The sequence below is a fragment of the Pieris napi genome, chromosome 7 (genome assembly GCF_905475465.1).
Source record: "Pieris napi chromosome 7, ilPieNapi1.2, whole genome shotgun sequence".
Classification (NCBI taxonomy): Eukaryota; Metazoa; Arthropoda; class Insecta; order Lepidoptera; family Pieridae; genus Pieris; species Pieris napi.
Genome location: NC_062240.1, coordinates 9,760,866 through 9,788,209, shown reverse-complemented (window position 1 = coordinate 9,788,209; position 27,344 = coordinate 9,760,866). Strand labels below are relative to the sequence as shown.

At 32.5% G+C, this 27,344-nt stretch overlaps 1 protein-coding gene across 1 annotated transcript; it reads left to right on the top strand.

The window, feature by feature from the left end:
* The first annotated feature begins 5,739 nt into the window (after positions 1–5,739).
* Positions 5,740–24,373, top strand: LOC125051172. Its single transcript, XM_047651347.1, has 5 exons — positions 5,740–5,894; positions 15,584–15,692; positions 22,083–22,262; positions 23,343–23,479; positions 23,949–24,373. The coding sequence occupies exons 2-5, from the start codon at positions 15,584–15,586 to the stop codon at positions 24,192–24,194; spliced, it is 672 nt and encodes a 223-aa protein (XP_047507303.1). The 5' UTR covers positions 5,740–5,894; the 3' UTR covers positions 24,195–24,373.
* The last annotated feature ends 2,971 nt before the right edge of the window (positions 24,374–27,344 follow it).

The following is a 27,344-nucleotide window of genomic DNA, read 5'->3' as shown; positions in this document are numbered from 1 at the left end:
AATATTTCTTTAGATGACAATTGAAATTATTAAGTAATGTACCCATAAGATTTTAATGTATCCCGAAATAACAACTTTTTATGAAAATATAGGTCACACCGGGTATGGCACCCGAGATTGTGGACTCCTCAAGTGCCATCTTGAAATATAAAATTATGTTTTACCATTCATCACAACTACGTTAATTAAATACATGGTATAAAAGGGTAAAATGTCAGTTATAATTGGATAAATCGGGGAGGAAATCTCGTACATTCTTTGATAATTTCTATAAAAAGTATGTATGGTATCTAACAATCGTCAAGTGTTTGCATACTATAGTTATTTGAAAACAATTGCCAAACGCCTATTGTTTTACATTTACATCGTGGGATTGTAGTTTTAAAATACACGACCGACCAAAACAATATGAATTACTTGAATCGAAATGCAAAAATAAATTGGTATTCGCCACTAGTAGTGAATAACAATTTAAGAATCTTTTATAATACCAATGAACTTTAGATTAAAATAGTTTTCAATTATTTTATCGATCCCATAATTATTATACACAAAATGACACGAAATCACAATGCAATTTTGATAAATAAAAATAATAATATCGATGGAAAAAATAAGCTTTTTTTCCAGACGTCTGAAGGAAAAATGAACAAGGATTAGTTTTACGTAGCAACATAAACAGTAGAATGCATATTTCTACTGTTTATGTTGCTACGTATTAAACTAATATAAATACGTAAAACTTACAAAATCAAAAGAGCAGTGTTGGCTGAGTGGTTCAGCGTGCGACTCTCATGCCTGTGTGGTCGTAGGTTCGAACTCCGCCTGTGGATTTGGATTGTTGTGAATTTGATTGATTGACCAATGGATTTTCTGTTTAAAGTGTAAAAGAAAATATCGTGAGGAAATCTTAGGCTCAAAAGGTCGACGACTAGACTTAGACTTCCGTGTCTGACCACCTCCTTGCCTATTAAAAAGACCTAATGATCTTTTGATGACATAGAAATCTTAGAAAGGTTGTAACACCATTGCATTTAAAAACCAAGAGAAACTGGAACAATAATAAATCCGAATTACGCCAATCACAAAAATCCCCAGTTCGAGAAATACGGACAGAGTTAACCTAATGGGTGACATCATTATATTGTGCTAAAAATAAACCTTTTTACTTGAAATTGTATGACAAATTATATCAGCGAATTCACATAATTAAAAGCACATTTATACGTCCAGTTTAAAAGCCTTCTCTTCAGGTACGAACCGATAGATTCCGGTTCGACTAAATCATGTAGCAATTATTAGTTGCTTAATTAGCCAAAGATAAAAAGTCAAACAACCCTACTTTGGTGTAATGTTTTGAAAGTGCAGTTGCAATATTGACCTTGTATTTTAGCAACAATAAGCAAGTTATATCTATTCATGATCTCCTACATCACGTTTATTACGAAGATACAATAAAGCATTAGATTTTTTAGTGTGAAGACATCATTACGAACCGGAGATCCCGCTAAGGATCCGTTTGTTTCCTTTGAATCGATTTAATATTTAAATTAAATAAATACAATTCGTATTTATTGCTCATCATTATAATATCCCAATATTGTTAGCCACGTTTGTTTGTTTATAACATTCATACTATTGTGATGTGTGAAAATAAAGCCTGATATTTAAGCGAGGGTTATGACGTTTAGTATAATAATATAGATATAGATAGATGAAATGATAGTGTATCAAACAATGGAGACAGCCTGGAAAAACTGCATGTAAATGTAGCAAGACATTCGTCCTCAAAAAACAAATAAAATACGTATGCCTATTCGATTACATGGCCAAAATGTGGCCGTCAGTTATTAACGTAATAACAAAAATTGTTTACCTATCCAAAGTTCTATGAAATGAAAAATATATTCTATTAAATGAGTCACCTCAACATTTAGCAGAAAAAATATCGTAAAAACAATAATCGTTCGATTAAAGTCGTATCACATCGATTTAAAAACTTCATGGAAATCACTTAATATTAAAATGATACTTCAACGTGATAAAATTTAATCCAAAAAGCATATTATTTCATTCTTACGAAGATTATAAACGTATATATATTTTTTTTATTGTACAACGTTTACATAAAATATTTATCGTGGTGTGATGGCAACAAAAATTAGACATAGTGAAATGTTAAATGAAGTGAATTTATACAAGAAAAAGTACATAGAACCATTCCACGGGTAGGGCAGTAGAAAAAAACTATTTTATAATAACGTTTTTTAAGAGTAGAGTATAATTTAAATATTATTTCAAATCGGTGTCACTCAAACTATTCAAACTTATCGCACTAAGTTAAGCTCCTGATGCGTACGAAATGTCCAAGTTAATTGTGGATTACTTAAGTTATTTTAATTACACTAAATTGAGATCATCGACCAGAGGAATCTGTTACGTTCATATAAGCTGTTATCCCTGAACTACAATCTCTTCCTCATATTAAAATAATAAGTATTTTATAACATTTTTATAGGTAGTATTGACCTTTCTAAGGACATTTTAAAAGGTTAAAAATCGTAACTGTTACGTAGTTTTGTTATGTATAAATGATAGCGTGGTAAAATACGAGTCGTAGCAATTCCGGCTCGTTGTTTAGATATAGATCCCGGACTATATACTAGATGACTTTGTGAACTTTGTATCACACGCGTTACATATTTGTGTCAAAACTTATTATTACATTTATTTAGAAAAAGGCATCCCGCTAATTAATGATCCAGTTTAACAATTAGCCAAATCGGTGAAGCTATTCTCGAGTTTTAGAACAGCAATTCATTTATAGATAGATAGGTTTAGATGTCACCCGAATAGAAGTTTTATAGGTATATATAGTTTTGTAAAATAGTTCCGGTGTCATGTAGTTATACGTCGATACGGCAATGTCCGTCAATCACGACACGATTTTAAATATTCACATAATTTTCTAACGATATAATATTATGTTCGTGATTCCCAATACAGTCAGGGCGTTGATGAATCCAAAAAAATAATAATTGCCCTCAGATACACAGTCGAGATCTAGCACTATCTATGACTTACAATTTGAAATACGAACGCTGGAACGACTGCCAATCTCTCTCGACTGGTACAAGTAAAAGAAATAAAAGATATACTGGGTGGCGCAAAAGTAAAGACCCTATTTGGTTTAGCTATAACATTTTTTCTAAATTAGAAAACTAGATTTAGGTTTTTTTAAATGTATATTTGTGCCATTAAATTTCGTACCATTAGGATTTAAAGATGATGTCTTTTAAATGGTGATAGAGTTGATGCACATTTGAGCCATATTTTAGACATTTTGCATAACTTGCCGTAATACTTCCTGCGATATGTTCCTTATTCCTTGATGAATGTTTTCTTTTAGAGCTGTGAGAGTCTGTGGCTTGTTCACATACACCCGAGATTTCAATAAACCCCGAAGAAAGAATTCTGGACTCGTCAGATCGGGTGATCTTGCAGGAAATCGTCGACGAAATTCACGTTGTGTTTTTATCACTGATGAATTATTCCGTTAGAACATTGACACGATTATTCCACGTTCTTGGGGAGTAAAACGGTCCATATTTATTTTCAGTGTATTTTACATTTGTTCACTACACAATTTTCAACAACAGAATGAAAACTATCGTCATATAAAAATAATAAACAAATTTTCTTTAGTGCCAGTACTTTTGCGCCACCCAGTATTTTTAAGCAGCGCCGATCGGCGATTGTACTCTTATTACGGAGTATTGAATCACTTTAGATAATTGCGTCGGCGAAGAATGTGTCAAGCCATTTAAATAGATATATGAATGATAAGTTTTATGCCCTTGCTAAACGAGTTGCAGACGGAAGCATAGTGTTAATTTCGTTAACGATGCGCTCGTAAAAATATTTGAATATTAATACGATTATATAACAGCTTTATTTAATTTTATTAATGGTATATTTTGAGAACAGTTCAAGATCACCAGCGGCGTAAAACATCAAACTAATGAATTCGTGAGAATCTCGTAATGACTCACTTAGCTGTGGCCGAACTAAGGAGAGGTACGATTGCCAGTGATGTCGTTAGATAAAAACAATGATTCAGGATTTAGTTCTATAGACTTTATTAATTATATTAGATAATCTTATAAACGGAAGCAGTCTTTAACCACTGATAAAGGAATCGTATTCTCAACTGTGAAGTCTTGCCTTGCGATTCTGTCTGTGTGTTTGGACGACTCATTGGTCTAGTGGTAAGTACCCCTGACTGCGAATCCATGGGTCCCGGGTTCGATCCCCGGCTGAGACGAACATCGATGTGATGAGCATTTGGTGTTGTGCTTAGGTCTTGGGTGTTTAAATATGTAATTATATGTCTATCTATCTATAATATGTATGTATATCCGTTGCCTAGTACCCATAACACAAGCTTCACCAGCTTAGCATGGGACTAGGTCAATTGGTGTGAATTGTAAAAAAAAAAAAACTCACTTTTCGAACTCTCACAGTGATTTTCACAGCGGCGGTCGCGCTCAAATCAGTCGTAAAGCAGTCATTTTACGATTTGCCATTCTGATAAACAATACCCTTCTTATCCAAATAATACCAAGCGTATGGAGAGTTTTAAAAATTGCATTTGGCTCCATACCTACTTCGTGGCAACTTGGTGGTAAATTTTTTTACAATGTATTGGCGCCAAAACGAGAAATTTCAATGAACAATCATTTAACAATGACAGATTCCAAATTCAAATGTAATATTGTGTTTATTTTTAATTGTTACACTATTTATGGCCAGACTAAGTATAATTAATAATTGTTTACACATAAATTAGAAGATCTGCTTTGCGTAAAGTACGTATATATTCATTGCGATATACAAGAATAATTTAAGTAATAATATCCACTACGGGTATTACAACATATAACATATTGTAATGTATGAACACGGCAGTTTTGTTGTAATAATTATTTGCGTATCTTAGTTACATATAGAACTGTAAATGTAATCAAATTGCGTATGAAAATAAATATGCTTTTACTACAAATAATGTATCAAGCGAAAAGCGAAATCTCTATTTAATTTTATTAAATAACACAACACAAGCACTTATAGGCAAACATAACATACACGAAGAGATAATACAGAAATTAAACAAAAGAATTTCTATAATTACAAGGTGTCTCTGTGGAAGGCATAGCGAGTGTCTCCCTTAAGTCATAAGCATATTGGATTTAACAAATAGGGGCTCTCCTTAAATTATAATATGAAGAGCATTACAAATAAAACAACTATATATGAAAACGCTTCGAATGGATTCACAGGAACCGGAACGTAGACGCTTTCATAATGAAGGTTGCCTTTTAGGCGTGCAGGTATAATAATAATAAAACGTAACTACCATATATATAATACACATTTTTATTCATTATTAAACAATTGAAAATGTTATTCGTATGATTAAATTTATTTTTTCAACCATTTTATGTGCTTTTAGTAGCACGAATTGAAGGAGATTTTTACATTGTATATAACTGTTATAACTTATCGCACGTAGAAGATGAACCTACGATAAGTTTATCAAAAGCGGTCGAGTCGTTATGTAGCTATGATAAAAATAACATTGAATTACAAACAAAACGCAGCTAATTCGATTTTCACACATATATTACAGATGACATTCAATATTATCTTATAATTGGTCCAGCATCGTTGACCAGAGGTCAGATATTGTTGGCTCCAAGCTCGTGATCGTCGTACCGTCCCCACATGCGCCCGCGCATCCCCGCTACGTTCACTATAAAAGACATCGTCGAAACCTGCCGCGAGCTATTACAGAAGTGTACGTGTGTTTTTTCCCGCCGTTCACAATATACAAGGTGAGTCATTATTTTAAGGAATATAAAGGAAATGAGTTCCAGGATTACGATCCAATAATACAATTGATATGTGTGTTCAATTAAATGAATACAGAAATTAAATAGATGCAGTATTTTGAAGTCTAAAGTTTATTGAATATAGTATTATTTTATCAAATTGTCTCTTGACTAAGAATTAACATAATAATAAATAAGATATTTATAATAAGTAGAAAACTTAATATAAATTAAGTTAAACATTCTACTTAAAATCAAGTTCTTTCTAAAGACAACAACGAAAATTGTATGTATGTCAAACTGTGGTTACAACACAAACTTGCTGAAATTATAAAGCCCTTTAGCCACTTATTTTCACTTAAATCGGAATCTTTTGACTTAGTCTAACGTTAAAATCAAATTTCATAATATTTTGAAAGTCCATAGATACTTTCAAATGACAAATATTTTAGAATTAACGTCAAAGCCGGTTGCGAAATTATTCAAATATGTAAAAGCTGACCTTGGCTTCCAAAATCGATATACCAATAAAATTAATAACTAATTAGTGACTTAAGCCGTTTAACCTTAACCTTAGGCTTGGGCATAAAAAATTAAGTCGAAATAGAAGTAATATAATTTTAATCTTTAAAAATTAAATTATTCTTTGCTTGGGCAATAGTTCAAGGGTAACAATACACTTTAACTATGTGAACGTTATAGTACAATTGGTGGATGTAATTACGGCACGCGAAATTTGTAAGATGTACCTAACGACTTGATTCACACTTGACCTGTAACATTAAATTTATTTACTTGCTTATTGCTTCATGTGTCTTTATATACTCTAGTCGCTTAATAATAATAACGCTTTTATTTATCTTTACAAATGTTTAATATACAGTTATAACTCAAACTCAAAATGTCTTTATTCATATAGGTAAACAAGTACACTTATGAACGTCAACAGAAAAGATGTTAAATTCATTCTTAATTTACATTTAGATTACATTTGTTATATACACTTTTTCTTGTTATCCTAATATCCTAACTTCCTTCAGTACCATTGATCGGAACCCCTTCACGGGTAAAGGCCTGCTCCAGTTTTTTCTAAAAAGCCATAGATAGAGAATCCTTGGCTTTCTTTCTCCATTCGCTTTCTACTAACGCTTCTATTTCTTCTATACACCTTTTTTTAGCCTAGACGCGCAAAGAAAAAAATTCGATATTTAAATAAAACTTTTTTTATCTTTTAGTATTTTTTCATTTGCAATAATGAATGTTTCATAATTCGTAGCTTAATTTTATGTTTTTAAATATATTATTTGAAGGTACGGTCTATCTTGTCAGGTAACGTGCCTCAATTAAAATCTCTCGCGTTGATGTCTTTTATATGTCAAGTCAGTATCGGCGTTTATTTCTTAAGTAAGCTGTTCTAAAGATCTCTACAACAAGTCAATCATGTACTGCCCTGCGATTCTGTAACTCACTTGTCGAACTCACACAGCGGTTTCCGCATCGGCGGTCGCTCTCAAATCAGTCGTGAAGCAGTCATTTTATGATTTGGCATTCTGAAAAGGTGGGAGCTTGTAGTTTATTGTTTATCAGAATGCCAAACTTAAAATGACTGCTTCACGACTGATTTGAGAGCGACCGCTGATGCGAAAACCGCTGTGTGAGTTCGAAAAGTGAGTTACAGAATCGCAGGGCTGTAGTCATTAAATATACTGCCATGACAAATTATATAGTTTCACAGATGATATTTATCTATATTTGGTATCTAAATTAATGATCTCTGTCTTGCGCCAAAAATATTTAATTCGATAATATTTGTGATATAATAAATTGTAATAAAAACATACAAGTCTGCGGAAATATGAGGATGAAATTAAAACATTATTAATTTTGACAAAGTAAAGTATTATTAATAATTGTAAGAATAAGTATTTTTTTTACATTTGCAAAATGCTGCTATTTGACATTTCGCATTTCCCTAATAAACGGCAACACCAGTACACACTTTGGTACAAATTGCCCTAGTTACCAGCAACTACTACATCAGTAACTCACGAGTTTAATATATAGCAGTTCTTTTGCAACTTACCTTCATTCCGTTTTAATTGGATTTAATTCAAAGCCTGGAAATTTAATTTATTTAAATAAAAAATAGCAATCTTTTTCTGATATCATTTATCAAAAAACAGAAATTGATAGAGTTAATATATGAAAACATTAAGATTGAGAGTCAAGGCTATGCACTAAGTATGACCCCCAACCGAATAAAATCTTTGCAAAACATGTTAGATTTTGACATACGAGTATGTTCCCGCTAAGTCTCGACTCTGAATCTAAACTTAATTGTACATAACAAAGTGAGTTAAGCTTTAAGTATTTCAAATACACGAGTGGGTGATAGCCATAAAAAGTTTCTCTTGATTATGAGGACGTAAAAGCAAATAATGACGGGTCATCTATGACCTGAATATAAATTCTTTTGTTCCATTGCTATGTTAGACGCGGTTGCATTGCCAAAGAATTTGAATTAAAATGCAAAGTACGATCCAACGATGATGAGTACCAGTCATTGTGTTCATTACTGTACAAATTTCATAATACTATTAATTATTTTAACAAAGTTAAATTATATTATTATCGTAAATAACTATAATGATAGTTGCCCTAATTAACCGGGATTTCGTAGGCCTTGCTACGCCAAGCAATTTATTTTTATATAATTATATTATATAATTAACTCCGTACTAGTATGGCAAATACATACTGTTTTAAGATTTTTAAAGCTTAAAACTTAAAGATGCGTTTCATAAAGTATTCATTTGACATTGCTCATAATTCTTTCATTTCGTAATACAAAGAAATAGAACGAACTAACTAGAACCAAACCATGTTCTTGATAAGCTGAAATAGTATGTTTTAACATTCTTTTTTTATATTCTTCTTTACCCGCTCTACGCCCTTGACTTGCGAACTGGTAGTAAATGTAAATTTAGAATAAATTTAACATCTTTTCTGTTGACGTTCATTAGTGTACTTGGCTACCTATATGATGAAGTTATTTTGAGATATGTAGACAACAATTATGACAAACAACCAGCTTTCTTACGAAAACTAATTAGTTTATAAAAAATATAGACTTCATAATATGTACCCATTTATGGCTAATTCGCAATATTTTTCCACGGCCTAGACTGTTTTTATAAACAAAACAAGTGAACATCTGTTGAAATATGTTTTTGCCCCATCGTATTGAAAGTAGGACGTCTCGAACAATGCGTGTCATACTGTCAGTGTGTAATGAGATCCTTCGTACGGTGATAATTATGGCAGAGTGGAACTTCGATAAATCGCATTCGATTCGATGATTCGGGGTCAGCGCATATGTCATTACGCGACTGAAGTTTGACGGTAAAGGTGTATTTAGTCTGTGGTTTTAATTCTATATCTGTTCTGATTACAGTTTCTTTTTAATATGAATTTATTTATTAAGTTCACATCACATATTTAAACAAACTTCTTTTAGAACTTACGTGAAAATTGCAAGTATCAAAAGCTCCACTTACATCGAAAATCTTTTGAGATACTTTTCAGAGAGTTTAGAATCACATACATAAATGGTTTGATGGCAATCGTATTTTTAAATTTAGAACTAAATTAAAAATTAGTGTTCTTGTTTGAAGTCACTTTTTAAACTATATATTTGCATTTCTATTGTATTCGCGTAGCAGTTCCACTGTACTGGAAGCGTTTGGCAAGGCTTAATGTTGCTCACGATGGCACAGGATCGTGATCGAGTCTGACGGATGGCTGGCCTCGAGACATTGCAAAACCCCTTGGAAATGCATTGTGGCTAAGCATCGCTTTGGATTCGCTATTGCAATACAAATACAATGTAGTGCGACGATAATGGTCCACTTAACACCATGGTTATTTGTCGCAAAACTTGGATATATGGCGTAACAAATATTTAGACTTAAAAAATTTAAGTCTTACAGAGTGTTGATTCAGTATTCATATTATACTTAATGGGAAGTCAATATTTGGCACAATTAAATACACGTTTACATAATAATAAGTTATTAATTTTAGATTACATACATATGTAGATTTAATAAGCGTTAGTAACAATTACATCTTAGTTGCTATGTTGGTATTGGTTAGAAAAACAAAATACAGTCAGTATTTTCATATATACTGTATACAGCGTGCGATAAAACAGTGGAATCTCTATAACTCGGATGTCAAGGGAAAACTTTAGCTTTGTATTACATACTTCCGAAAACATAACAAGTAAATAGGTCGGAAATAATAAAAAGTTTTTAAGTTTTTTCATTATGTTCCTGGTTTTCAGTAGTGTTTTTATATTCAATCTATAATCTTCTATCTAATCTAATTATTTCTATGAAATCCAATATCTTATATTTATTGGCATTCAAAAGAGATTTATTTACGAAAATAGATTAAAATCTCTCTATAACTAAGGAATTAGCCGCTTGAAACTATATACTGTTGTAGTAGTATATAATGTTACATAATGTAGTGTGATTTATAAAGCTTAATTGCGATGATTCTAGAGAAAAACATGAAACATATTGCGTAAACATCTCAGCTGAAGCTTATATTATAAACTGGTTGCTCATCATGTAGATGCATTGCATGTTTAGAAATACAAACAAGACGAGATGAATTTAAATTGCGAACAATGTCAATTTATGCGTGCATTATTGCCATCGGTGGATGAGGAAGCTCTAATTAAACGAGTCAAGAATGTTGATACAAAATTCATTGAATATTGCGGCAATAACTCTGTAATTGTTAAGCAGAGTCGATTCATATGACGCTTCAAACTTTGTAATTTAAATAAACCCCAAACTTATTACATTATATAAGAGTTTTAAACCAGTCAGGGCCCGCGAGAGACTATCGTGGTGATCTCCCGTAAATCAAAGACTATTACATCAATAAAGAACAATTAATTGGACAGTACTTTGGTGATATAGATTTCAAAAGACATGTCGTAACATAAACTGTTACAGGTCCTACTTATGCGTTAAGAAATCGAAGTAAATAACGACTGCGCACCTCTAATCTTTGGTTTTCGTTAGTTGCAGCTGCAATCTAATGTATAGCTAATAGAGGAAAGGGCCTATTTCAGTGATAATTGATTTAAAGACCACATGTGTCGTGTCTTTAACTACTATTTCGACAACATTACGTTTCTGTTCGAAAAATACGTACTATACGTAAAGTAAGCTTCCCATACTATGTTTTAAGTCGATTTTAGCGTCAAATACTTCGTGTGTCTTTTGTTGTATTTACAAAAATTAGGTCTCCTACTTTACGCAAAGCTTAGCCTTTTAATACACATTCTACGCAGATGTAACCAATTTAAGTCATCCAACTAAGGTTCTTTTGTAAAGCTTTTTATATTATATATAATCATTGAACGTGATTCGTAATTAACAAATGCAATTACCGTCCATTAAATAATTAAACGTGTCAAGGCTGTACATACTACATCTCCAGCGCAATCCGCATAACAACACCTGTTTCCGGGTGTGGAAACACGGCAATTGTGATCTTATGATGGAGGTGATATTAGCATATGAATAGAAACAAGTTTTTACTCATCGACGTTTATAGCGTAAGGTTACTGGTAATCTTGATTATGGCATTCGGAGTAATGATCGTGATAGAACAGTTAATTAAAATCTTTTTTTTTAATTCAATAAAAACTTTCACGGTATAGTCTAAATCTCTGAATGTTTTATAAATATTGTATGATAGGTGTTACGTTTCCAATTACAATTATGAACTAATAAGATGACTTTGTAGGACTACCTCAAATTTGGAGCGATCTATTAGAATGAAATAAATCAATCAATGACGCTACAACCTTTTTGAGGTCTGGGCATCAGATTTTTGTATCTGTTTTATGATCATTTGTTAATCTAATAGGCAGGTGTTCAGCCTTCTGTGCCTGACGAATGCCGTCGACTTTTTGGGTCTAGCCGGTTTCTTCACGATGTTTCCATTCACCGTTCGAACGAAGATTAAATGCGCACATAGCAAGTCCATTAGTGCACAGCCGAGACATCGAACCTACGACCTCACTAGAACCTGAAGCCACTAGGCCAACACTGCTTCTTACTCTCCTTAGTCTAGTTATTAATAAAGATAATTCACACTAATTATTACGTTTTGTAATAAGACGTGAAGTTTTCCTACGTTGATTTCAATGTGTTTATTTACATAAACTAACACATACTCTAACGGGGCACATATATGAATAGAAGACACGCAGAAGACGGTTCTATTCATTATTATAAACACATGATGTTTTTTTGTAGAACATTCAACTCGTAACAATGTTTTGGGGCGATTGATCCTTGACATCCGGGTCACGTGATAACCTAAGCCACGGAGTCGATCATGAAAATCAACTAACCTCCTTTTTTACACGCTTTATATTAGCTTCACCTGTATGTATGTATGTAACTGACTCCTTCAGACTCGATTTTGACCCACTTTTAACGGACAGATTTAATTCAAACTTTGCGCACCCGTCAAAGATCGATGACAATGCTATAATCCGAAAAAAAAATTAAAAAAAAATAATAGTTTAAAAAAACTAGAACACACGCTTTTAAAGCACATCAAACTAAAAAGTGAAAAATAATTCCTAATTTAGGCTGAAAATGGTAATGAACAAAAAATACTGGTATTATTGTGAAAAAGCGTGGGGCGCTCTGTGCCTTTCGTCTATCGAGCAACCCACGCTTTTTCATTTATTTATTTAAAAAAAAGTCCTTCCAGAAGTCGGTTGAAATATCAGCCTTTAAGTGAAAAAATTTAGTGACGTCACGCACATTGTGACATGCCTTTACGCTTGTTTATAAATTGGGTCGAATGTTTCGTTAGTGTTTGTCATGTCGCCGTAGGCTTCTCCGGACCGGCTTTTACGTAATATGATAAGCTCGGCACCACTACATCAATGTCCACTATATTATCTTGAGATAAGCTAAGGCATCGAAAGCCCAAAATATAAAAGATCTTTTATTGATGCATTTCACAAAATAAGTTACCATTACAGAATACTCCAATTACATCACACGCAAAGCAACACAACATTAAACAGTAAAAGATTAAAATATTTACAAAGTCTAACTATTTAATTCAGTATGTATACGAACTGACATGAAGCAAACATTTTGTCAGTTCACTAAACGGACAATTAAAAATGTCTGTTAATCTATGCAGTTCATTAATTATTTCTTTACATTGTCATTGTTAGGAGTATTATTTATTTATATTCACATTCTTAGGAGATACAACTTTCAAGTATTAAAAATTTTGTATTTTAATATAAGAGCTATTCATTACTTATATTTTAATAATTAACAGCCTTGAAGCATTGATGCAATAGTGATAAAAAATATTGAATATCTTAGAAAATCTGTATTCATATTTTTTGATAAAAAATTACCGACACCCGGTATAAGTTGGTACATTGGAGTGTAGATAATGTTTACGTAGACAAAAAAATTTAAAGTGTTTTTTTTTTGTTTTAACGAATAAGGAGGCTTTACAAGCCGTCTTGTATTTTTCTTGTAGTCTGTGGAATGATATCAGGGTCGAAAACTCAGGGTCAAATAATTCGACTAAGGTAATCATTTAATAATAATGAATATTACGTCATAAATCAAACCCAGGTTTGATAAGAAAATATAGGATCCCTAATCTACAGCGGTATAATACACGTAATAGATATACTATGACCTAATGTTTTGATAGCTAATCATTTTGTTAGATAGACGGCCTATTAAATATCTATTAACCTAGTTGGCATTTGAACATCATCGCCATATTACTAAGTACGTGATTGAAAAACTAATATAATTACGTAATACGTTCTTGGAACTTGTTTTACGAGTTTATTAGTTGAAAATTCATAATGCAAAAATAAATAAAGCATTGAATGAGAAAAAGTATGAAGCACAGATTCAAAACGTCTAACTATGAAATAAATTTTGACAATGAACATAATTGAATAATCTTTTAAAAAAATATGAATTTCTATTGAATTTTTTTTATACAACCAATTATTATAGGCCAAACGGGCAGCGGCCCATAGACACTCACATTTCCCGAAATGCTCGCAAGTGCCGGCCTGAATTACCTATTATATATAAAATAATACTGTAAAGAAAAACTTAAAAACGTGGAAAATATAAAAGAAAACCGGTAATGGCGGTAGCTCATATATTTATATTTATAATCGACTCATATTATAAAACCTTTACGTAATTGTATCTTTAAGTAACATACCTACCCATAGACTTAAAATGTTATCTTCATCTATTGTTCATGTTTTTACTGTTTAATTTCGTGTTTGTTATCTATTAAATGATATTGTCTTTTGTGAATGAAAGACAGATTTAAAATATACACTCTTATCTGATTAAAGTTTGTTCATTATTTCTACGCGAAAGGTTTAAAACACGTGGCGTATAGCTTGCAAGTGTGCACACTGCACAAGTCTAAGCAAAAAGCGACTTAATTCTTTTGACGTTATTAGGTGTATGTACTAATAAAATTAATATTTAACAAATATCATTTCCAGTTAGTAGGCACAGAAAATGTTTCTTGAAAAAAATCAATGATTCTATTTATTATTCAAGAAGGATACATCAATAAAAACAGTATATTATATACAATGAAATACAAATTATAATTAGCGAAATTGCTGCAACGATTTATTTAAGCAATTTGAGATATATCTCTTATTGATGCTCCTTTTATTATAACTCATGTTAAGAAGTCTTTTTCATAATACATACATACATAGTTTTAAAGTGTTAATAAAACTGTCCCATACAAACTAAAAGACATGGAGTGTTACCGCGTGACCAAGTATATATTCTACGTAGATTCGATCTTGACCTTTAACCGTTAATTTCTTTGGCAAATATTATTGTTGTTCAACTATCAATAATGCCTTAGCAATGTTTAGAATATATTTCAATATTATTTCATACTATTAGATGCAACTTGAAATGTGTGCATAGAAATTAGGACATACAAACTAAATAATGTCCCAATATTTATATATATATGTATAGTAATTCTTGATTGTTTTTAAATCCTCTTCACTGCCACTGCATTGACCTTTTAATTCTGCTTTCATTCATTCTCGAACATTGTTAATGATCAGTTATCTATGCTTATCAATAGAAAACAATTATAATAACCAAGAAAAGAGGTTACTTATTATCATAAAGCCGGCAACCCACTCTCGTCTATGGGCACTTAACATTAGGTAAAATGTTCCATAAAAAATATTATTGCGCAGTATCCGATCTCAACATTTTCAGTCAATGTATTAGCCTTTTAGACACAAAGGCGTTGAATAAGAGTAATACTAAGAGTATTTAGACCCAAACGAGTCTCTAAGGTGATCGCTGTCCAGAAGAAAGTCTCTACTGAAAGCCTAAATGCTGGCATCGCACCCATGGATCTATGGGCGGTTGTTGGCACCCCTATTATATAAAAAGACCCAAAAACTAAAGAGCCAAAACATTTGAGGTTATTAACACAATTCTCTTGAATGCAATAATAGTGTAATTTTAAATTAATTTAACATTTTACATACAAACTAGCGTTTATTTATTTAATTTAACTTTGTTTTTGATTTTCAGATGCAGGCGTGGTTAGTTGTGGCGTGTGCCGCAGCGTTAGCGGCTTTGGCTGCAGCCCAGAAACCCGGCCGTTTCCTCTCTCTGCCAAACCCTCAGAAGTGTGCCAATAGTAAGTAAAACCGATTACCTTGTGAATTTTAAAAAGTATGAACATTTGAAAATAAAAAGATCAATTCAACAGGGTTTTCCGTTAGTCCCGATTGAGTTATATAAATATTTAAAAAAATAATTACAAGGGAGATAAGAAATATTTTTAAAGATTTTGGAAATATGTCTATCACAATATTATGATCTAGTATGGTAATGTCAAACCCTATACAGGGCACGCTTGCTCTTAGGTAATTTTGTTTAAGGCCCATAATAAGTTTAGTCGTGCTACTTATAGTGAGCTTAGCATATTATGCTATAAATAAAATACCCTTTCGGCAAAAATACTTAATAAAAATACGCTTACAATAAATCATATCAATCAGCTGTTAAATGTTAAATTACATAATTTAACGAGAGTGAAATTATGTCATAAAGTAACCGGTTTGTAAATGTTAAGGTTGTCTATGGTGATCTAATTTTAAATATTCTCGTATTCTGTGTCTTGTCTATTACCTTCGTAGTGTTGTGTACGATATTTTTATTATGCATATTAATAAAATCATTATTTTTGTTATGTGATCGTTATATACATAGTGTTGTGTAATATAATAATGATGATAACAGTGTAATGAAACGCCGTGTAACTTCGTTATTCCAGAGACTTATAAAAAGGCCGGCAATAGACTCGCGATCCATCTGGCATTTAGAGTGTCCGTGGGTGGCGGTGTCACTTAACATTAGGTGTCCTGCCCGTTTGCCCTCTGTTCTATAAAAAAAACTGAAAATCGAAGTTATTTTTCGGGACAACAAACAATAAGTTCAAACAGTCTTAATGTTAATATTATGTGATTGTATATATGTATACCTATAATTAGTAGTCGGGTATTATTTTCTAATGTCTAATCCATAAACACAAACTTCTTCAGCAGTTCATGTGCTTAAGTAAGAATATTTACGCTTTATTATTATAGATACCAAAGTTAAAAAAATACATTATTGTATAATGCATCTTAATATTCAAAAATACAAACAAATTTCACATTTCTTTATGTTGATTTTATTAGGTTTTCACTGAAGTAAACTAAAACAATTAAATTCTTAGCTTTGCCGTGTTTACTTATCACCGCCGTCTTAACCATTTTTTGAGTTCCAACAACAACACCGCTAAACCAATTTTTGTTTGGGCTTGATAGAATGGCATAATCACTAACTAGATTATCAATGACACAGAAGCAGAAATATGTGAGTCCCATACATGGATAGTTACGAAAATAGGTTAAACATGTTAATTCAAAAGCAAAATTATTTACCATATAAAACAAACTTCTAGAATGGGAAATAAGGTACAATGAACTTAGCAAGTAGAAAGTACTAAGAGTATTTACTGGAAACGTAGAAATTTACGTTTTGTCATAAACCATAACAAATTACTATTGTGTACACGTAAGGAACTCAGCTTTCTACAATCAATTAAAACTAAAGAATAGGCTAGTTTTATGATATGTTATTATGACATGTTTGATATAAAATGAAAACAAACAAATATAGGAAAACTAGCTGACCGGGCAAACGTCGTTTTGCCATGTATATCATTTATGTATAATAAAAATAGGGGTTGATCGTAGAGGGGTGAAAATTAGGGGTTGTATGTTTTTGTCTAAAAAATAAAATTTAGGGGTGGACTACCCCTAATATTTAGGGGGATGAAAAATAGATGTTGGCCGATTCTCATATATACCGGATAAGCACAAAAAATTTCATCAAAATCGGTCAAGCCGTTTCGGAGGAGTATGGCAACGAAAACTGTGACACGAGAATTTTATATATTAGATATGTACAAATATTTTTCATTCATATTATTTCTTCAGATTTCTGTATCTGTTCCATGATCATTTGTCAATCTAATAGGCAAGTAAGTGTTTAGCCTCCTGTGCATGACACACGCCGTCGACTTTTTTGGGTCTAAGACATGCCGGTTTCAACACGATGTTTTCCTTCACCGTTCGAGCGAATATTAAACGTGCACATAGACAATAAGTCCATTAGTGCACAGCCGGGAATCGAACCTACGACCAACACTGATTTTTTTATTCCACTGCATTTTTCTTATTTACTATGATTAATATTCACTATATCCATACTTTAAGCATTTGTACTCTGTAACAGTAACTTTATTAAACTAATAATTTTTTTAGCGACACGTTTTTAACAGCCACTATAAGATCAGGTAAAATGTTCTTTGAACTTACTTTTGCTTTTTCGAGTTCCATGTACAATATAAGTTTGTTTAAAAATGAGTAGATGTAGGTACTAACATATCTTAGTTACAATTATTGTCTGAAAAAATTAAACTTTTATAGATTATTCTAAACAAAAGTAAATATAATTTCAATAGTGCCGTATAAAAAGTATTGCTTTTTTTTTTTGATGGCCTATAAGATTTATATAATTCGTGCTTTTTGCCTTAGAAATTCGACCATATCCTCCATGTACGGTTTAGGCACTCGCCTGGTACCGCACAACCCTCCCAAAGGCTGAGAACAAATTTTAAATTAAATTAAAACTTGCCCTCGAACCGGGAATCGAACCCGGTACCCCTCACCTAGCTGCCACTTAATAAGACCGCTAGTATTGCTCTTTAGCCTCGTTTACGGTTTTGGTTTCTTATTTATTGCTCTATGGTTTTGATTTCCTAACTGGCCAGTAACATGTGAAATTCCAATATACTCTGTGATATTTATTACAATGTGAAACATTCCGACCTTCGATTTAATTATTGTAAATATCGATGGTATATTTCGTAAAGGTTGTAAATCATCAATACAATACGAATTTCAAAATAACTGAGAGGCATCTATCATTACGTACTATTGATATTTTAATGATGTAAATAACATACACGAACTATTGCTTATTGGTATTGCTAATAAAATTAAATGTTATGGGGTATTTTAATAATATCAAGACATAGTAACGATCGATAGAAATATAGTAGTATAGGGAAGCAAAATTTGGAAATATATTAAGGTGATCCAGACCCGACCTCTTACGAAAGTACGTCATACAAACGGAAACACTAACCCTTATTCATAAAACCAAATCTGTCATTTGTTTAACTTAATTATTATTTCGTCTCATTCTGCTAAATTGCGATTACGCTGTAATGAAAAGAGACAGATTAGTACTTTATTTAAAACGAGGCAATTAGCGAACTGTGGAAAAGACTAGATTCCCGGTGGAGGTATACCCTTAGGACAACAACCTCCAATTGTTTAAAAAGATACCATATTCCCCTTAAAGGCCGCAGCCACTAAAATGGGTGTCCGTGTGCGGATATGAGTGCCTGCCATAAAAAAAGATATGAAATGGTGTATTTGGTTCCAACTTTAAATTATTTCAAAATGGTGAAAAAGTTTTTAATTTATACAGATCTGTACTTGAAACATTTCTTATAAACATCACTTAAATTTAAAATTTCAGATATGGCCAAAACATCCGTAGAAAGCGTCATCATAATCCATCATGTAAACTTTAAAAGTAGAACCACAACTAAATTCGCAAGTTAATTCAATACAAACATGTTTCGAAATAAAAATGTAGCCAATGTCCAATCTAGCTTTACCCTAAACGAAACAATGCTGACAGAATCATGAGACTGTACACTATTGTGTTCCACACAATCACGGTTCACACATCTGTCTGTCGCTGCGCAAGGTCTAACAATCGTCGCTTACAATCAAATAGCACCTCATTATCGATATTTTTGCAATCCTAATAAGAATTTTTTTTATTTTGATATATCTTTTGAACTAGCCATCTCAGTGCTTATAAATAGTTGTAAATTTGTGAATACCTAACCTCCTTCATTACTATTCAATGTGCTGGCTGGTTAGACATGAGAAAAAATTATATACTGTAATTATGAAGACGCGGTATAGAAAAACAGTATACTCTTTTGCCTGAACATGTGTATATATAATTAAAGAACCAACTCATTATTTGTGCGAATGTATTTAGACTGAATTTAAAAGAGAGAGTTTTGTTATCCGACGCAAATAAACACGTTTTAAAACATAATTTATGAACTTCCAAGTTGTCATGTAATGCGAAATCAACAATAAAAATGTACCATAAAATATGTCATTAAAAATTGTGAAGGCGTGATACTGCGTCGTAATATCAAGTTGCGTATATCAATTTAGGCGTAAATAAAATCAAATAGAATACAATTTTTAACATTTCACCTTTGGATATTTGAATAAAATTTGACGCCATCTCAGTTTGATTGTTAAAAGAACATCCGGCAGAAAATCCTTGGCCCAGTTGGTTGTTGGCACCGCGTGACAGAGGCTTCTACCTCGATCAAAGATGGCACACACGATAAATGACAATAATTAATAGTTTAGCTTATCTATAGAACCATAACGAGTAAAGTTTTATAAAAAACAAAAGAAGGCGCGGAATTATTAAGCACAGAGTGGGTCTTAACTCTGTTAAAGTACTACTCGCAAGGCTGTTTTTTTTGATTAGGTGTCTGGGACAGATAATATTTGAAGGTCGATTTTTCTTGTTTTTTTTTGTTTTTTTTTTATGGCTCTGGCACGATTTGTGGTATATTTTTTTATAATTCGTGCTTGTCTTTAGAAATTCGACCGTGTCCTCCAGGTACGGTTTAGGCACTCGCCCGGTACCGCACAACCCTCCCAAAGGCCGAGAACAAATTTAAATTAAATTAAAACCTGCCCTCGAACCGGGAATCGAACCCAGTACCCTTATTAGCTGCCACTTAATAAGACCGCTAGGCTATGAGGCCCCCCTTCTTCTTGTTTTAATTCAGACATCTTTTTATAAAATTGACATATAATTTGTATTTCGAACAACTAGAAATCCATGTATTTAATACTCGCAATCATCAATAACTCATTCTAAATCATTGAGTTTGTAATAAAATAAAATAGAAGCTGTAATTACAATGAAATTATTTCAGATATGCGGTAGGTATCGCCTAAATTCAGCTTCTTGCTCTCTTATGATTATTATTATAAGGCAATGAAATTCCAATACTTAAAACGCGACGTCCAGACAGTATTACGAAATACGGAAAGGTCGGCTTATGTAAAAGTTCCTCTTTTAGCAAATATTAATCTCAATGTCATGACCATGATTGGCTCGGTCAATGGGTACATGACCCGTCAACGCAACAGTATCTTTAGAATTAGTAATTCTACTTGAGGTCAAATTACGTAACATCACTGCATTTAAAAGTGCGAACGATAACATCTTATGAATCTATAATGTCCATTACAACATTGTTTTACAATTATTATAATTAGTAACCTACTTAAGTACACGACTCACTCTTACTCAAAAGGTCAGAATGCTTGTCATTTCGCGCGTTTCTTGAAAACAATAGTTTTTAATGTTACCACATGTGAACTATGGTTTGCCGCTTTACATACTAAGCAACTAATCATTCATAAATCTGTGGAGTTTAGTTGCTAACACTTTACTCGCATTTTAGTATTCCAAATTTGAAAATGCTTATACTATCGCCTTGTACCAACTGTTACAGTACATCACTCCTAAAGGGATACATACTGCAGCCAATTAAAATGGAAATACCAAAAGGTCTTTGCAATGTCTAACTCCTGTGAGGTATTCGTTAATGAACAAAAACATATGTAGTCCCAAGCTTAATCAAGTATTTGACGTAACTAACGTGTCTGTAATTGCATAATGTGGATATTCTTTTAATAACAATAATAATAATGAAACTTTAGTAGGAGTAGTCCCTGTTGTAACTAGATGCATCTTTATAATTTTTTTTTTTTGAAGAAAAAATAGTTTTAGTATTATATCTAATCATACAAAAGTCATGTAAGATCTTAAGTATGCGTGAATGAGTATAAAATACTCTTAATTTAAGAGTGTGGCTGAGAGTTTTGTTCTTAAAATATATTTCTAAACTAATCTTGGCCTTGATCAAAAACAAGAAATAGTGTTAATATTCATTAACACTCATTAGAATAATTTTAATCTCATTATGCAAAAAGTTGATATCAAAACCTGTTCTAAAATCCGTTTTAACATAACTTTTCCTATTTTAAACAAAAACAATTGAACGTTTGTGTTGTTGAAATTTGAGGATTTCTATTTCGTGTTTTGGCGGCATTACACAAGTCAAATCAAAAAAGCTACACTGCGCTTTCTATAAAAAAACTATAAATTGTCGTCTCGTCTGATATCAATAGGTAAGGAATTCCATAGCAGGATACTTTGCACAGTAAAGGAGGAGTGATAGAATTCAGTTTTATGAGTAGGAACAGTTACAGGTTATATAAGTTGTAAAACTGCCAGTGTATTAATAATGTATTGTTTTATGGTAATACAACATTATGTTCTTCCTCAGGGCCGAAAGAGTTCAACTACCGCGGCCACAATTACTTCTACAGTGGTCATGTGCCCGAGCTTGCAAACAGGAAAGTCGACTGGCTGGACGGCAGGAACATTTGCCGCGAATATTGTATGGACCTCGTCTCCATGGAAACCCAGGAGGAAAATAATCTAATCTTCAAACTCATCCAACAAAGTACGTAAAGACATTTCTATTTAACATTTTTACATTAAACATTTGCGTGATAACATTTAATGGGCAAAACGTATTTTGTATATTAAGTCCTTTTTTAAGTTTTTAGTCATCATTACCGGGAAATTTATTTAACATTTTCTAACCCTTTCTAGTTTATATGTAGTACTTTCCAAAATGCGTGACTCAAATTTAGTCTCGTAAAAATTTTCCGCATTTGTTACTTATACGTTTTTAAAAGTATAAGCAACAAAAACGTTTTTATTAGAATTACTTGTACCACCTAATTTAGTTATCTATATTTACAAAGTATGTTGAATATGATTATAAAAAAACTGATTTAACTTTTTTTTTTTTAAATTGCGCCTACAAATCTTTTCGATATAACCACAAAAACATTATTGACAGTTAACGTTCCAAATTGCAATATTTGGCTGTTTGCCTAACACGTTCAAGGAATGTCGATTTCAAAACCATCTCCAAAGCAAGAGTTATTTTAAATACAGTGAGTAAATAGAGGTACACATTACGTGTGCATACATAATTAATAGATTAATCAAAAGACGTTCATATTTTTTTCGTAATTCAATCCTTGTACTCAATAAATTAAAATTAAAGTACAAAATTATTTCTAGTATAGTCGAGAGATATCACTCCTTCCACTAGAATTTCTTACATTTACAACCCTTAAATAATTTAAACTAAAAAAATATTTTTGTAAATGTATGTAATTTTAAAGTCACACTTAATATGGTACGCGCATATAAAAATATAACCGCGTTGCAAAGTACCAACTATAGCGATAGGGTTCAGAACATCGTAGCGTTTTTTTACCGTCCAAGTCTACAAATATTACAAAACTGTATTGAAAATTCATACAAAAGCATGGCATCGTAATGCTATTATTTTTTTCGCTATTGGAAGTTATTGTAACTCCGGCTTTGTAGCAACAATGTCAAAATTATAAACGGATTTTTTATGCATCAATACAATTATGTAGAACTTACAATGGTGGAATAGTCTTTATCCAAATAAGTCTATTCCGGAAACCCCTGTTTTTTTAATATAATATTTAAATTACAGATGATGTTCCTTACATCTGGACGTCTGGCCGCCTGTGCGACTTCAAGGGTTGTGAATCTCGTCGCGACCTGGAACCTAAGAACGTCTTAGGTTGGTTCTGGTCCGCCAACAGGGAGAGGATTTCACCCACCAACCAGGTAAGCTGAATTGTAGAATTACCTGTCATTGCAAAATAAAAATGAAAGAAGCATTTAAATAATATGTGATGAGATTTCAACTTAAATAAATTCACTCGAACAATATTGTATCTCATATTCTTTAAAAAAAGCTAGTTCTCACCTCCTAAACAAAGTCAAAGTCAAAAGTCAAAAATCATTTATTCATATAGGTAACACAATGTATAATGAACGTCAAAAAAGAAATATACATTAAATGCTTCTAATTTTACATTTACTGCCAGTTCTCAAATCGAGAGCGTTGAACGGAAGAGATGAACTGGCAATAAACTCTCCGCCACTCTTTTTTACTTTTTACCCAAACTATTACATATGTTATAATATATTATCTTATCTAAGCTTATAAAATTGTGGCGTTTATTAAAAAACGACATCACAACTATAATTTGTAAATCTTTATGTGAAGTGATCAATAAAAATCGTTCCACAGATTGCAAACGGCTGGGGCTACAACCCGTGGTCGCAGACTGGTCACAAGAAGCAACGTCAACCTGACAACGCCGAGTACGATATCAACGGAACCACAGAGTCTTGCTTAAGTATTCTCAACAACGTATACAATGACGGTATCGCCTGGCACGACGTCGCCTGCTACCACGAGAAACCTGTCGTCTGCGAAGATTCTGAAGAACTACTCAACTATGTAGCCAGCACAAACAAGGGCCTCCGCCTGTAATTCCATAGAAAATTCTCATATCTATTCCCCCATTATGTCCATATTTATTCGCACCGCCATGTTCTTCACTGCCTGACGTACAATTGTACAGAGTAGAATAAGAAATTAAATTTAAATTTAAGATAAGTTTACATAAGGGAATTTTTATTTGTATATAAAATAAAATTTAATAAATGTTACCTATTTTATTTATTATCGATTATTATCGCTTCTCATCTTGGTTGCATTATAGATTTCTAAATGTAATATAATTTTTATAACCTACATCAATGTATGCGAAACGCTGTATTCGTGCTGCTTTAAACCTGAATTATTTCACATATTTTAAACATATTATATTTTAATAAATATTACAATCGAGTAAACAGTATTTACAATTTTCTAAACCTACAAGGAAATAAGTACTAAAAATAATTAAAAATTATTAAAAAGAAAATTACAACAAATTTAAAAAGTTTGGTCCCTGTGGCAGTGTACCTATGTATCTTTAACGCTGGCAGCATTTCCTTATTCGATACTTATTCGTTGAGCCAGGAAAGCACCAGCTCTAGAGTCACCGGTATTATCTACCTGGTGCTAACTTACATCTTTAACAAGCGCCTGTGCACTTGAACGTTACGGCCCAAGAGACTCTACTCCAAAAGGATCAAAAACGAAGTTGGAGGAAAGACTCTTATATGTGTAACTTAATAACATAATTATGTTATTAAGTTAAATTGCTGGAACATTGACGGAGGCAACAAAGCGGCACATAATATCGTTCAGCGCGGCGTGGCGAGAAAAACGACCTGCACTCTTTTGGTAAACTAGGCCATGGTGTCCGAGGCTTCAAAGCCACGGGGACACTTATGTGGAGTACATATGGGCACTCTTAAGCAGAGGCTGATGTCAATTCGAAGTGATTCAGGGTCCAAAAGCAACTAACAAACAGTGGCACCCTTTTGAACCCTAAACACAATGCCCGGATTCCCAAGACCCCACAGCCACCAACCTTGCGCGGTCTGTTATTGAAATGTGACCTTGTGAAGTTTTGGATTTGCAAAGAGGATCCCAGCTCCTTTGAAAGTTATAGAAGACAAACTTAAACCTTTGTTGGATGCTAACTACGCGTTTCTTGCATCTGTTAAATTCGCAATCTCGTAGTTTGTAGAATAAGATCTAAGGATTTAATTATTATATTTGGTATATCGATATCCGTATTCATATAGGATACCAAAGATAACTTAATTATCGTTAAGAATACGTATTGGATAAGAATAAAACAAAAAAGCAGTGGCTGTATTTGTTTCTTGATCATTTTTTTCAACAGGAAAGTAGTTGTTTAATTTTTGTGTGCCTGAACTGATTTTTGGTCATAAGTCGATTTCCTCACAATGTTTTCCTTCGCCGTATGAGCCAGTGAACACGTACATATTAAGAAAACCCAATCGTGCACAATCCGTGATTCATAGACACTAAGGGGTGAGGGACTCACGCTCAAGCTAACATTGCCAAATTCAAAAAGTATTTTCTGGAAATGTTAAACTTTTGTGCTAAGGCTCTGTGACTCGAGTCTATGTACGAGTTCTAAATATAATTATGATTGCTATAATGGGATTGGAAAGACATGTTCTTATTGTGTCGAATGTAAATGCCAGGCTGATAGGCTCAATCCTAGAAGTGGAGTGATTCTATAATGTACCTGTTATATTCTTCTAGTTAAAATCAAACAGAACCAAATATAATTTATTCATATAGGTTTAGATATTGTTTACCTATGAATGTTAAAAAAATAAATGACTTAATTTACTGTTACACGATTAAACTTAATAAATCAAATTTAAAACATCCTTCATTAACATTTTAGCTATCGGGAATAAACGGAGAGTGACAAAGTTACCTAACACATGTTTGTACTGACAATGACAATTTAAATTAAACAACTTACTTACTTATTTATTTAATTTAACCCACATAATATATATACATCATAGCTATTTGTAAAAAAAATGAAAAATAATTATTTTAGTTAAATTGTGCCGCCATCTTTGAAATAAATAAAGTAATATTTACGTCGGCTCCTAACATATTATTATCGATTGAACTTAACAAAACGTTTGTTATTGTATTTTATCCAGAAGAAAACAGATGGCGCTATTCAAAAAAAATGTTACAGACATTTTCAAATACTACTTTTAGGGGCCTCATAGCCTAGCGGTCTTATTAAGTGGCAGCAGCTAGGTGAGGGGTACCGGGTTCGATTCCCGGTTCGAGGGCAAGTTTTAATTTAATTTAAATTTGTTCTCGGCCTTTGGGAGGGTTGTGCGGTACCGGGCGAGTGCCTAAACCGTACATGGAGGACACGGTCGAATTTCTAAAGACAAGCACGAATTCTAAAAAATCCTATACTTGACGCTGGCTAATGCACAAATCATGCCAGAGCCATAAAAAAAATACTACTTACTAGTAAAGTAATATAATCAAAGGACTGTATTTGACAAATCCGACTAGTTTTTCGACTAGCAGTCACGATTTGGTGATTCAAAGAATTCATTGTTACATTCCCGCTCGGTATACTTTTATGGTCTAAATATATTAAATATATTGGTTGTATACCTAACTCTCTTTACGCCTTAATTATCGATTATCACTAGATACGTTTGTAAATCACTAGATACAATCGTAATCAATATATTTCTCCTTGTAATAAAATAATAGCAATGTAGTCTTAAATAACAACATCGCTAATAAGCAGTTAATTTAAAATCATATTCTTACTGTACAGTTTTCATATTCCTATCATATTTATCCCACGGATATGGGGCACGTATCGGCGGTTTATTGATAATTTAAAACGTTAATAGACGATCACCTTTAATGCCCATCCACCCTTGACACCTTTCGCCGGGAATCGAACCAAAGTTGTGTACGTGACTTATAACTACGGCGCTATAATGGATAGTTCATAGTTGCCTTCTCACCAACGTAAACATCTCAATAGGTTATTATTGTATGTCCAAATGTGTCTAAATGCATATTAAAACTAGTCAGAATACAGTAAAGCACCCAGCCAAATACAACCACTACACCACGGCGACCAATACTAAACTAATATTACGGTAATTATATTCATAACGTCTTCATGCAATCAATTTCAATTCTTATAGATTA